The sequence below is a fragment of the Python bivittatus genome, unplaced genomic scaffold (assembly GCF_059951505.1).
Source record: "Python bivittatus isolate LINGU-HERP-01145 unplaced genomic scaffold, Pbiv_v1 ctg000330_np1212, whole genome shotgun sequence".
Classification (NCBI taxonomy): domain Eukaryota; kingdom Metazoa; phylum Chordata; class Lepidosauria; order Squamata; family Pythonidae; genus Python; species Python bivittatus.
The window spans coordinates 10,477,928-10,492,375 of record NW_028277058.1 but is presented as its reverse complement, the minus strand read 5'-3'; the positions used below and the strand labels follow the sequence as shown (position 1 = coordinate 10,492,375).

Below are 14,448 nucleotides of genomic sequence, written 5' to 3'. Positions count from 1 at the left end.
CTATGGTTGTAAATATGGGCCGGCTGCCAAGTGCTCACATTTTGATCACGTGACCATGGGGGTATTGCAACAGCCATAACTTTGAGGACTGGCCATAACTACCATTCATTCAGCACTGTTGTAACTTTGAATAGTTGCTGAATGAATGGTTGTTAAGCAAGGACTACCTGTATTTATATGTACATAGCTGAAACTATACAGATGTTGGTTTGATCTGTCAATGATAATAAATTAAGAACTGGGCAAGCTCTATAAGAATGGGAAAATTTTGTACAAGAGATAGATTCTTGCTCATTTCAGTGGGAGTTTGTCTCCCACTGGATTGGATCCAGAAACAACACAGTCCAATAAACACACAGTGTCAACATTATATGAAACTATTGTGCTAAATTCCCAGTAGAACCATTACAGAAAGGTTTGTTATACAAATTTCCTACAACTGACATGCTGTCACAAGAGGAAACAGGATATAATATTACACACAGTAAGAAGCAAATATATTTACACAAATGATAAGCTGCAGAATGTGCTATTTAAATCATCTTGCTGAGATGATCTTGGAGAAAGCAATTGTTGCACGTCAAGCTTTATGCAAAAATAAAAGGCATCTGGGATAGAAGCCTTCTTCTCAATGACCCTTTTGTCAACTCACATCATTATAATATTGCTGGTGAAAATACTTAATTTAATGATGTGAAAAGTTCTCATGACATTCATATGTTGAGTTGTAAAATCATTTGCTCAGATCCCAAATGAACATGGGTCAGAGTTAGCACAAATGGAGGTGAAGGCAACTTCTAAAGATAATAGTCAAAGTAAGAAAAAAGTGGTTCAGTGCAAAAAGAAAAAAAAATTTGGTCATTTAACTAGGAAAGTTAGATTGTCTCAAGACAGTGGGAGACTCAAGCTACTTATATGGCAGTGTGGAATATACTACATTGGCTCAATTCTCAATTTTAAAAGTGTACAAGTCCATAGCATTTTTACTAGAAAAGAAATATGAACTTGTAAATATCACTAACAGAAGATTCTACTGTAGACCCCTGCTTTCTGAAGGCCTTCTACAAATACAGGGATATATGAACTGTAACTAAATAGCAGGGTCAGCTTCAGCATCTGGAGGGTATGGTCAACTTCCAGGGTTTCAGAACTCCTCAAGGCCACTGACTATGGCCATCCTAGGGCCCTCTTTACCTCTAAGCACTTCTAAATGTCTCACTATGACCCAAAGGTATTCTTACTGTACTCAGGAGTACTATGATCAACGGAAGGCCAGTTACCATGCACCATTGCCCAAGGCTTCCCTCAAATTTGGGCCAGTCCTTTAACAAGTATTTTTATAGTGATAAAAGCAAATCAGTGTGAAGAGTATAAAAGCCCAATAAAGAGAACTCTGAATCTCAGCTCTCAGTTTTGCATGAGCTGATCCATGCTTTTCAATAAAGAATTACATTTCTTCCTCTGCACCTTCTGGTGACATCTCCCTAATTAGTCAGCTATAACAATTTAAGTGAAGATTCCAGCATATAATTCAATTAGCTTGCACCTAAAAGCACTATTACTTTCAAGGTAAATAATCTTATGTCTCCTACAAAACAGATTCCTCTTAAATCTGTAACAACACTATTAAGAAGCTGCCAGGAACTCACATTTTCACATGCTGTCAGCCGGCTGCTATTAACAACTTAAAATTATTCATTCAATTTTGAACCTGCTGGCTTGTTAATCTGCTGCAGTGATAGGCACATGTATACACTTGCCTGATTTTGCTCATTTTCAATTATAACATTTGCACAAAAACGAGAGCACTTGAGAGATATAACAAAGATAGAAACAAAGTCCAAAATGTGACAGAAGAACCTGACACCAGCATTCAGTTACGGTATAATGCCATGCTTTGAAGCAAGAGCTATAAAGGAAAATCCTTTCAAAATAGGAGAGAAAAAAGCCACTCTTCTAATTTCAAGTTAGACAGGGTTTTATAGCCCACAGCCAGCTTGGGAAGACCAACTATAGAAAGATCTTTATTTTTTAGTGCTGAGTTAACTTGCTGTTGGCAATTTAGTGAAACTGCTCTTGAAAAGATAATGTACTCAGAGTTGTTGTGCACATCTGGGCTTAAAATACATACAGTTCTGCAGCAAGGCACCCACAGGCAGCACCATGAATGCACCTTGTGAATTAAGGAGATTGGCTTTTTAAAAATGCAGAGAGAGAGAGAGAGATTATTCAAATTGATCTTATTAAAGGAAAAGAAAAAGGGAAAGAAGTGATGCAGAACTCTGCCCTTGGCAAATCCTGCAAAGCAACTTCTGGTTTTGGAAGCTTTAGCTAACAATAGCTTGGCTCACATTCAGTGTTAAACTGCATGGGGTTTGCTTTTGCCTGAATGTGATACAGAACCCTACCACGAGAAACAAAATGCGGTAAACAAGCCACAGTAGGTGGCTGCACACACCATGCTCAGCTAAGACCAAACAGAAGCATATTATGTTTCACTGAGATGTGATCAAATCTAACACCTGCAGAGGCACTGAACTACAGCCATACTGTCGGGTATGATGGGAAGTGTAGTCCAACACTCACAAAGAGCACCAAGTTGGAGAAGAATTCAATCCCAACTTGATTCTTCAATGTTCCTCTCCTTGCTCTCCCATCCTTTCTAGGCAGAGGCCAAGACAGAACTATTTTTCCTTTCTTTTTAACTAAAAGAAGAGTGTGGTCATATTATAGAGTTAAGTTAAATTGTACCTAAAATCTTGATTTCCCCAGAGCACATCTGGGTCCTATGGGGGCTACAGGCTTTGGGCACATTTGTAACTTTATTCCCCAGTGCAGCCAACTCTACTGTAAATGCTTTTAAAAAGAAATATGGCAATGGCACGTAGGGAGTCTTCTGGGCTGTGAGGCCTAACCCCTGTACCAAGTAATTCCTGGGGTGCCATTGCACATGCATAGGGTTTCAGAAAGCATCTATTTTTGTCTGCATTTTCTCACACAAAAGTTGGGCTTTATCCAAGAAAGCTCTTACCTCCCCTTCAGTTATCCTTTATCTCCTATTCAATTATCTGAGTATTGCTTCTTCAACAACCGAACCAGGAGAGGAGTGCAGGTACTCCCTCTCCCATTCCCTGTACATAGTTGTACTGCAACTCTCCACCCTCATTTATTTCATGAATAGTCAGTTAAAGGAGTACAAGGGACAAAAAGGGAGAGGTTGGAAGATTGTTGTTAATCAGATTGGGGAATGTGAAGCACAAACTGTCTTGTTTTTTGGCTCAAGATCAAATACCAGACCAAGAACTACTGTAGCATTGCAATCCTTGTTCCACATTTGAAGCAAGCATTGTGGTGCTCCAACATTTTTAATTTTACAATAGGATTTTTTTTTTTTTTACACATTCTGCAAGAAACTGAACTGAGACTCAGGAAGTTTCAGCTTCAGTCTCAAATTATTGCAATTACTCAAACTGAACCTACTTTATACAGACTATTGTAATGATTACTGTAATAATATTTGTGCTTTGAACATTCTAAAGTAGGAAATGTAAATGTTATAATCACAATATGCTTAGCAAAGCACAAATTTATAAGTAGCTTTCAGTTGCAATGAAGAGACAACTTTGGAGTTGCCATGTTTTAATAGCCGAGCTGATGTCCTTCTTAATAATTGTAAACCAGACATGGCTACCCACGCGCCTTCTGTGGAACAAGTCAGATCAATAGTGCAGGCTCAAGAGCATCCTTTTTGTACTAGGTGCTGGCATTCCCACTAACTCCATTAAGTAGCAATATTTATGACTATACTTTGAAGAGAAGATGATACACCATCTCTCACTGGCTAGACATGAGGATTGGGAGCTCTCCATACTTGCAAAAGGTCTGCAGTCAGCAAAAAACATACTGTGAAGTTCAAACCCTGAGCTACATATATTCTCTTCTACTGGAAAAAAACTACTGCATTGCAGTAGGTTTTGAGTTACTGCCTGGAGACAATCTTTTATCCTGTGGTTTTACTATCAATCAAGATAAAAGATAAGCCAGCATGGAATTGTTTTTAAAAGCAACAACAACCTAACTGGAAACAATCCAAGAAGACAGAAAGTGTCAGCTTAACATAGCTTGAAAACATCACTGATGATCCATAATCCAATATTGACCTGCAGCTATGCTATTCAAAAACAATAAAGCATAGTGTATAAAAAACTACTAATCTGCTGCTGGGTTCTAGAAAATCTCCAATTGATGATGATGATTATTACCAAAATTTATCCATCAAAGATAAAAGTTTGTTTCTACAACAATTTTCTTGGCCATAATGATGTATTCATGATATCACTAGGAGTCAAGCTTAACTTAAAGGGTTAAGTTAAGTATTAGTTGAATTTACTAATAACATCAAATATACTTGGTTGTGAACAAGTGTCTTAAACTCAAACATGTAAGGTTCCTACCTTGCTTAAAACCTTCCTTCGCAAGAATCTTTTCAGGAGGCCATGGATTGGTTCTCCATCCCATCTTAGCTGAACCCAGAGGAAATGTTGCTGAACCATCAAGTCAGAGCCCTGAAGCCGAGATTTTGCAATGGTCCCCATAAGAAAGCAGTTCTCATGGAAGTAATATGCATATGATACTCCATTGGCTAAAAATAATTTTAAAATATAATTAAAAAAGTAAAAATATATATTTTATGTTCTTCTAATATAAAGAATCCCAACCAAAGTATAAATGATTTAAATGAATTAAAAATCACTATAGGATTTTAAATGGAAGGAAAAAGGACAAAATGGAATCCTGTTCTTTTAATGTTTATTTTCTCTTCATCTCCTGATTACCACCAATCCAAATGAAGCCAATATATTTTATACCTTTTTTTACAGTGTAGAGGTTATCCAAGCCACGATTTTCAAGGGGCTGAAGAAACTCCCCAAGTAATTCTGATAATGAGGCTTTTTCTAAATTTTCTAAAATGATTATGATTCTGTTGCTTACTGAAGGCTGTTTCACTGGAATCAAACAACCTGGAAATACACAGAGATCATTATTTATTTATTTATTTATTTATTTATTTATTTATTTAATTAATTTTATCTATTAAATTTATATGCCACCCATCTCCCCTAGAGGGCGACTCTGGGTGGCTCACAATTAAAATCCAAAACAGTAAAAACAATGAAAATATAAATATCCATATTAAAATTAGCTAATAACAATTCTAAATAAAAAGACTATATTCAAGATGATGGGGGGGGGCAGCTGTATTTATCATCCCACCAGCCAATTCCAACAATGTGAGCCCCCATCAGGGCCCCAAGTCATCTGGCATTGCCATTATTCACACTTTTCCAGAAGGCCAGGAGAGTGGGGGCAGACTGCACCTCAGGTGGTAAGCTGTTCCACAGGGTGGGGACCATGGCAGAAAAGGTCCTCTTCCTAGACCCTGCCAGTTAACTGGTGGGATCCACAACATGGCCTTTCTGCCGGACAGCGTGGGGCGGGCTGATATAACGGGGGCGAGACGGCTCCTCAGATAACCTGGTCCTGTGCCATGAAGGGCTTTAAAGGTAATAACCAACATCTTGAACTGGACCCAGAAACAAACCAGCAACCAATGCAGCTCACATAACAGAGATGTTATATGTGCCACCCTAGGGGCATTCAACTTTGTCCATGCCACTGCATTTTGCACCAGCTATAGCTTCTGAATATTCTTCAAGGGTAGCCCCATGTAGAGTGCACTGCAGTAATCCAAATAGGAGGTGACCAGGGTATGAGTGATCACAATTATGGCTGGCAAAAGAAATTTTGGGTCCAAAGTCCATTTTACAAGTCTAGGGGGTGTTTTTATTATGCTTTTTTGGGGGGGAGGACCTGAATTACAAAACATGAAAGGCTGATACATATTTAATGATGGGCAAAAGGGGGAGGGATTGATGATTGCTCCAAAGCTAACACATAAACAAACAAAATTACATGGCTGCTCCATAAGCTGAAAATAAGTCAGTTATTCTAATTATAATGAATTACTGCCAGAAAAAGACACATAGAGGACTCAGAATGTTAATGTCCATATAGTATTAATATATAAATAAAACAAAACAATGTTTTCAACATTATACCCTTTAAAACAGTTAGTGTATTACATTTAATAGATGTGACCATCCATGAAGAGGTACTAACAGCTCTCATTCTGCCCACTTTTTTCCCCCCCAAATTTTGAACTATTCTGATAAAAACAATGTTTTACAACGTAGATATAAGTCCCATAATGCTCAATGGATGTACTCTCATATATCTATGTGTTTGCATCCATGGCCTGCCATACTCTGACTGTTGGGAGGTCCCCATGAGATGGTTGGATTTTTCAGAGTTCGCCTATCAGAGGGAGAGAATGATGTGGGAAAAGGTCTGATCATAGAGAAGAGAACCTTATAATTAATAACTCTACCTGCCCTACATATCTCCATGGCAGATCTTTTCTCATGCTGGGTGTGGAGGAATACAAGAAAGTATCCTAGGGACCATAAAGCCATGAATCTGCTGAATCTCCTTCCTTCCAGACCCTGGGCACATCTCTATCATTAGAAAAAATTATGCCAGTCTTGGAAACAGCATAAAGGATCAGTGACTCCAATGAGAAAGTAAAACAATCTTGCTGAAAAAAATGCTTCCTTTCCATTTTGACAGGCTTTAGAGATCTCAAAGATTTTCTGAGTTAAGCAGTAGCTCTGCCAGTGTAAGCACCATTAAACATGTGGCTTAAAGTCAGAAATCATTCTTCACTGATTTATTAATATAATCATACCACTGTTGATGAATACTTCTGCAAGTTGCTCCTTGGATAAATCAGCATCTATCTTCACTTTGACTATATCACAGCAGAATCCTGCAGCCAGTTGCTTGTGCTATGTCAAAAATTTACAAATTTAATAAACATTTATAATATGTTCTTTCATTTTTCCAAATGCTGTACAGTTTTAACTTCCTACCTTCAGACAGAGGGCTATTTGATAAGCCACATAATCTTGCAAACTTCCTTCTGGACCATGAAAGATAACATTATGATACTGCTCCACCTATGGAAAAACCCAACAATACTGATATACAATATGCAGTACTAAGATGTGATGCTTTCTGTAAGTCTGTTTCAAAATTAATTGATATATATTGTTCTATGGAGTAAACTTAATACACATATACTCAAAAGTAGAGTTCAGTTGGATTTATTCCCAGGAAAGTAAGAATAGGATTCCAGCCTGTAACAAATCCCTTCCTTTTCTATGGAAGAATAGTGCCCTCTAAGCCATCTGTTAGGTGGATTCCTAATTTTTAGGTGGTTTTTATGCTTAGACTGAATAGATGGCATTCATCTTTTGTTTTTTCAAAAGCAAATGTTGGTAGGAAGGGGCTTCCTAATTTTTAGGAAAATAATTTTCCTGTAACATCAGAAGTGGAGCATTAGACGAAATAACAGTCAGTCTCCATAAACAGGTGAACTTCTTAATGGAAGAGCCAAGGATACAACAGCTGGTTTGATTTTAGGAGTGTGTTAGGAGATTCAGCCTGATTGGTGGAAGCCTAACATAATTATCTTTTACTGGACAGACCTAGGAAGAAGGAATCTGGCAGTAAGGTTTAAGTCATTACACTCTCATCACATACCCTTACATACCCTTTTAAGCCAATGGAGCCATCAGAATGGACAATCACTATTGGTACCCTTAGAGCTTGGACATATTGAATGAGATTGCTGGATTTTTTTCCTTTAAACTGCAGGTTCCAGTATTCCTGCCTTATAGATACCACAAGTGTTGCACAACATGGGAGAGCTGGAACATGTGGGCTTCTCATTGAAGTACCTTGTTGGAAAGAGAATGCTTGGAATCTTGGTCTGATCCAGCACAGTTTTTCTAATGCTCTTAGAACAGTGATGAGGAATCAGTGGTTTACCAGATGTAGCTAAGCTAAACTTCCATTGAATCTGAATATAGACCATGCCAGATCACAAATCTCTCATTGGTTATCTCTTGAGGCTAATGTTTTGACTCAAACACAGCAAGCAAGCTATTTAGAGTATGTTCATCAAAGCCAAACATCCAGGAAAAAATGGTGGTCTGCTGACACAGCTTCTGCTTCTCCTGAATAGCTGCTTTCCTAATTTATTCTAAGCAATGAAATGGGTCGATTGATTGTCTGATTATGTGACATCAAGTCATTTTCAACTCCTAGTGACCACATAGATAGATCTTCTCCATGACAAATGAATGAATGAATGAAATGGAACCAGGGAGGAAAACGTTTTCACAGCCGAAGGCTGTAAGGGAGAGCAGACAACCACCTTCTGACCTCAACATAATTATACATATTCCAGCCACAGTTGTTCAAACAATTAAATCTAAATAGAATTTTGCCATTATTTTTGTCATGAACAATCTGCTTCCCAATACAATAAATGATACTCCAGAGGGAGAAATTAGTTCGTTGCAGTGGCCAAGCCACTGATTCTCTTTTCCTCATTTACATCAGGAAATCCTGAGCAGGAGCAGATATCAATAGACCTTTTCCCAAATGCTTAGATGGGACATGAGAGCACTTTATAGAATTTGACTTCAGCATATTTATAGAAGTGGCATGTCAGGAAGGGATAAATTATTGTTAAGAAGAATTAAGCATCTCCTTACCAGCCTGAGGTAATTCTGTAAAGTTTGAAGATGGATCATAGATGCATAAGTCACACTGTGCAGATATCCTTCTTGGGGACCTATAAGAGAAAGGATAATGAGTACAATTCCACGCTTGGAAGGAGCTAAGTATTAAATTACACACTATTATAAATGCACAGCATTCACCTTCAACTGGTGTTTTTATTTAATTAATTAATCCCAACTGCCTTGAACATCTCTCTGGGGTATTCTGGGTATACTGGACAACAATGAAAAACTACAAAATTCTGTGAATGCTTTAGGTAGCATTCTGGAAAATTCAAAACTCTTTGGATACATGATACACCTTTATAATGATTATAATATATCTGTAATGTGGAACAGGACTATTATGTCAATATTTCAAAGGGAGGTAAGGCTAAAAGTGGGATGGCCACCAGTACAACAGTGGGGATAAAACTTTCTTATAGCATATTTTATTTATAGCAGAAAGAAATGTTAAATTGTAGCTCAAAACAAATTACTACAAATAATTTGCAAATGATATGCATATTATGTGTATTAAGCTATTAAAGAATGTTCTAAAAAGATGTTTAAGATTAGCCCTTGTAGATGAACTTCACATTTTAGTTGTGAACATATTCTAGGAAGGTCACTTTGGGAATTGAACTTCAAAAGAATGAAAAAGGATATAGGGATAATTATTGAAGATGAAAATCCATATAACTTTTCATCAAAATGTTTATGTAGTATATGACGCCAGACAGAAGTAAATGAATTTACCAAGTAAAAATATGATTATACGTTCCACCTCGTTTCTTTTCAAAAATTCCCAAGGTGTCTGGGGAAAAGTCTGACCTACTGACCATGAAACATTGCCTGTTAAAAAGAGGAAAAGGAGTTGAGAGGCATACACAGAGCACATAATAGTTCTATCATGATGCAATTTATACAATAAAACACATGCTTTTATATTTTACCACAGAGACTACAGTATAATCCATTTGGGGACTAAACCGTCATTGATTTTGCCCATTATATTTGAACCATGACATAAAGTTCATGTAAAAAAATGATAATTGAATTTGTTGGATTTCTGCAAATAAAGATACAGTTTCTACCCTACTTTTTATGGTAACAATGATTGATTCATAAATTGGCATTCATCTCTCTTATTACACAAAGATTAATTCAGACCAAAGAAAATTACTGATTGAATTACAGTCATGGGCTGGAGATGATACATATAAATCCAGTTTGCATATTGCTCTTACAGCTTTGCAGCTGCTGCAAAAGACTTTTGCTCTGCTGATTTCCCACAGCAATGTGTATAAACACAGACCACATGAGTTGGATAGATTATGCGTACATCCCACATGCTTTATCACTGGCAACCTGACTCCTACAATAATAGGTAAACTGGGCTATAATTTGTGATACATATAATCTAGTGTTCCAAATTTGATGTCACAAATAATACTTGAGAAAGTAGTTAGGCCCCTAATGTGCAGATATGGGTAGTTAATCAAACTGAAACTTGTTCTGCCTTTTAGATGAAGAATCAGTTTATACCCATTCCTGTACCTTTCCATAAAGAATGTCTGGATGGAAGGGATGTGCCTTCGTTTGATGACGAGTGTTTGGTGCCATTTATTTAGATATATCCTAAATGTGTAAGTTTGGTTTTTGGAGTAAAAGGTAAATAAAGGAGCTTCATTGTCTGTTGCATATGTAATTCAAAGCCAAGTTATCACTTCTGTTAGTTCAAGTGAAGTTTTAGACTCATGCACTCCTGTCAATTCTTTCTCCTTCACTGAGGTAAGAAAATAAACGATGACTCCATTTCATTCTCTCCAACTCCTAATTTGTCCTGATATGCTCACCAGGAATCATGGTGCAACACACTCAAATCAATCACCAAGTAAGCCAATATGCCAGAAATTGAGGGGGAAAATGAATTAATCACACACCAGAGTTCATACAGCATGTTAAAACATGGTGTACTGAATAAATCACAGTTGGGTTCATATATCACACTAAGACATGAATCATGCTTTACAAAGCACATGACTGGGTTAATACAAGACACTAAATTAAAAAAAAGGAAGCCAAACATGAACATTATAGCTGAATAGGATGTTATGTAGTTTCATTATCATTCAGAAGCAGGAAGGAATGCATAAGATCAAGTTTTGCTTGAGTTCTCTGGTGAGCTTTAAATCTGAAGACAGTCTTTATATTCCACCAGCTTCTTGCAACTGGCTTAGATTTAACCAAGGGACTTTTTACATGTTGTGAAAGATCTGCAAAACAACAGTTTCTTACCCAGTTTGATGGATAATATACTGCTTGCAGTAAGGCCGATGCTGAATTCTGTGGTGTTATTAAGTCTCACGTCTTCCAGGCTTCTCCATTCATCAGAGGTGATCGCTTGGAAATGGTTTGTCACTGCCTGAGTTACCGCTTTTGAAAAATCATCCCAGGTTGTCTGTTTCCGTATATTTAACATGCATACAATATTTTTCATTTCAAGATCATCTGTATCATAGCAAGCTTGCTCAATCTGGGTAACGGCAATCCGTAAAGGGATTTTAAAAGCATCTGTTTAAGTAGAATTAGAAAACTGGAATATAAGAAGTCTGCATCAGTGGCATAGCATTCACCAGTACATTTTCAAATGCTTTGCCTTCCTGGATCCAAGAGATAGCTCTGTAGATATCACATCACATCACACCACATCAGTTGCACTGCCCCACACCCAACTTTACGCACCTCAGTGATAAGGCTCAGCAGTGTTGCTGCCCTCACATAATGTAATGGGGTGGGGGGGTATACTTTCAGAACAGTGATTGGTTGATTGGTAGATTCCTGCTGTTCTTTTCCTTCCCATGTAACCTCACCCACCAACTGCCAATCATTCTTCTGAATGTGTAGCAGGTAGCATTGGGGTTTTAGCATGTATTTATTTAGTTGCAGTTGTTAATTATTTACACTTTGCTTCTTCTGAGAAGATGATCTCTTGGGAAACTGGTCATCCTATGAAATAATTTCACAGGTTCTATCATTCAGTAGTCATCTGGATTCTTGCAAGTTGGAGTCAGAAGAGCACTATTCCCCTTGGGGTAAAAGGTTCAGGTAAAGCCCTCCTCCCCTGGTTGCTAGATGAAAGATCAGTTTGCAGAAGTGGGCAACTGTGGCACAGGTGCAAACAAAGTGCCAAGTTGCTCTTTGGCATAAGGGCGAAGTCTCTCCCCCTCCATTTGCACTGCAAACTCTTCCATAGCCAGTAGGCCACTTGTCAGAAATGGACAATATTTCTCAAATAATCCAGGATCCTAGCACAACTACTATCATAGAGATCCATAAATGATTTCTTTAGCACCTATGAAAAGGACTACAGCCATGAAAGAGATTCAGTGGCCCACTTTCATCTGCCTAGTCAAGCAAAAATTATTCTAACAAACAAACAAATAAGTGGGATTGGACCTTGCTAACATTTAGATGGGAGATCACTGGGAAATTTCAGGGCTGTAGGTTACACTGGGAAATAGAAAAAAATATCCCCAAAGAAACAATAGCAAAGTTTGGAGAAAACTGCAAGGAGATGTTCCAGTCAACAGAAACCAAGCTCAGTACAAGAGAGAGTTTGCCTTTTAAAGTATCTAATTCTTTTTAATCAGCTCTTTCCACCTTTGTCCATATTACTTGTATTCTAGTCAATCTTTATCTTTGTACAAAGGAAAAAAACAGGAAGGCCAGAGCTTCCCCTACTTTAAATTTCAAGAATATCCTATCATATTATTATGATCTGGCCAAATCATAAATTCTACATCCCGTGAAGGCTCTTGTTCTAATATTGACTTATCCTATATCAGATTTCCCCAACTTAGCATCCTTCAAATATATTGGGATTACAAATCCTATAATCCCCAAACAGCACAACATCCTCACTAGTGATTATGGTAACTGTAGTCCAACTTATATACAAGTCACCTGGCTGAGGGATGGTGGCCTAACAACTAGGTATGAATGCAAAAAAAGTAGAAACGGGATGCTTTTTTCTCCTGTGCTTGATAATCCCAAAATAAAAACATGTACACTTAGAATACTTCTTAAAATATACATGCATCTTTTCTGATCATTTCTTACTAAACTGCTCTGATACAGCAGCAGGCTTGCAGTTGAGCACCATGATTATTAACTGGCAGGAAGCCATGAGCAATGCAGTTGAGAATGATCTCAGTGGGAAACCCTGAACAACTATTAGATTGGTCTGCAAAATTGGAATATTGATATCTACTCACAGGATTATTCTGAGAAGATACAAATATATGGCAAGTGAAATAATAAATATGGCAAGCGATTTATGCAACATTTCTTTAATGTCAACAGGATATAAAAGAACGTAAGTGATTAGTGTTAAAATTATTAAATGTAATGAGTACTCAACAATGCTCAAATGTGCCTTCAGACTGTACTATATATGGCTAAAAATCACGACAAGGCAAGTCTGAAAATCTTTGACAAAAATGACTCAAGAGAAATGAGTGCAAGCACCATAAAAGGAGTTACATGGTGAATGTCTGAAATGTAACAGGACATTTTACCTCCTATTTACAAAACCAGCCCTTATTTTTAAAATATTTTTAGGCCATATATACAGGAAATTTCTTAGATAGATAGATAGATAGATAGATAGATAGATAGATAGATAGATAGATAGATAGATAGATAGACAGACAGACAGACAGACAGACAGACAGACAGACAGACAGACAGATAGATGAGGGGGGAGGGGAGAGAGATTTATATCCTGCCTTCCTCAAGGAGCTTCAAATGGTACAGACAGCATTTATCTTTCAACTTTCCTCATAGAACAATCTTGTACAGTAGGTTGGATTGACAAACAGGACTGGGCCTTTTCACTCAGGCCATTCTGATGTTCCTCTCAGCCAGTGAAAAGAAGACTAGGAGTTGGCCCCGCCTCGCTTCTTTTCTTTCCTCTCTTTCCAGAGTAAATCCAAACAAAAGCATCAGTGGTGGTATGATAATGGTTACTACCATCATGGAAAGCCTCAGGTGAGCTGTGTGTGTCTTATTTACCGCACAGTCCCACTATTCCCTCACCTGGTTGTGGGAGGGACCCAAAACAATGATAGAGATAAAATTCTAGAGTAGTTCCATTTCTGCAAGGCTATCTAGGATGATCTTTCGATCTTTGGAAAGGTAACGAGCATTTATCCTCCATCAGTATTTTTGGACAAGGCTGACTAGGGGAAAGCTGATTTAACAAATTGGACCTATTTAGGGCTAAATTTAATTTCCAAGGATCATTACATAATTTGACAGTGCTATGACAAACTCTCCCTGCAACCCCAAGATCCAGTCAAGCATCTCAGATGAACAGGGCCAGTGAATGTCCATGGTTGAGAGTGGGTTTCCCCAGCCCTTGGACAATACCATAGCCACTACATCATACAGGCTTTCTACAAGAGCACATTCTCTGTTCTCCTATTACACATAAATAGAGAGAAGTCTTAACATCTGTAATCAGTAGGATTTTCAGCAACACTTGGGAATTGCACTGAATTTGTGGGTTTTACAGAAACATTCAGGCACCCATGATAAGACTGCTAACTTACTCAAGTTCTCTAGAAGATGTTTACAATCATCAGTAGCAACATCGTGTAGTGTTCGGTTGCACTTATCTTTTCTTTCAGCCTCTAGTCCCTCATGGCTACATAAGACTTCTAGGCAGCTCTGGAAAGATAATAATAATAAAGTT

The 14,448-nt window shown here is 37.7% G+C and overlaps 1 protein-coding gene across 4 annotated transcripts in view; it reads right to left on the bottom strand.

Annotated features, from left to right (window-relative positions):
* The window catches only part of CTTNBP2 (cortactin binding protein 2), a 107,688-nt gene that overhangs the window by 18,513 nt on the left and 74,727 nt on the right, over window positions 1-14,448 (bottom strand). For all 4 annotated transcript variants that reach the window (XR_003084100.2, XM_007422920.4, XM_025163193.2 and 1 more), the window contains exons 9-16: window positions 14,306-14,423; window positions 10,989-11,264; window positions 9,447-9,542; window positions 8,682-8,761; window positions 6,990-7,076; window positions 6,806-6,905; window positions 4,869-5,021; window positions 4,455-4,642 (exon numbers count right to left, since the gene is read on the bottom strand). Coding sequence is in view for 3 of the 4 variants with exons in the window: in XM_007422920.4 (XP_007422982.1) it covers window positions 4,455-4,642; window positions 4,869-5,021; window positions 6,806-6,905; window positions 6,990-7,076; window positions 8,682-8,761; window positions 9,447-9,542; window positions 10,989-11,264; window positions 14,306-14,423 (1,098 nt within the window). In the remaining variant the exon portion in view is untranslated. The remainder of the gene's footprint in view (window positions 1-4,454; window positions 4,643-4,868; window positions 5,022-6,805; window positions 6,906-6,989; window positions 7,077-8,681; window positions 8,762-9,446; window positions 9,543-10,988; window positions 11,265-14,305; window positions 14,424-14,448) is intronic.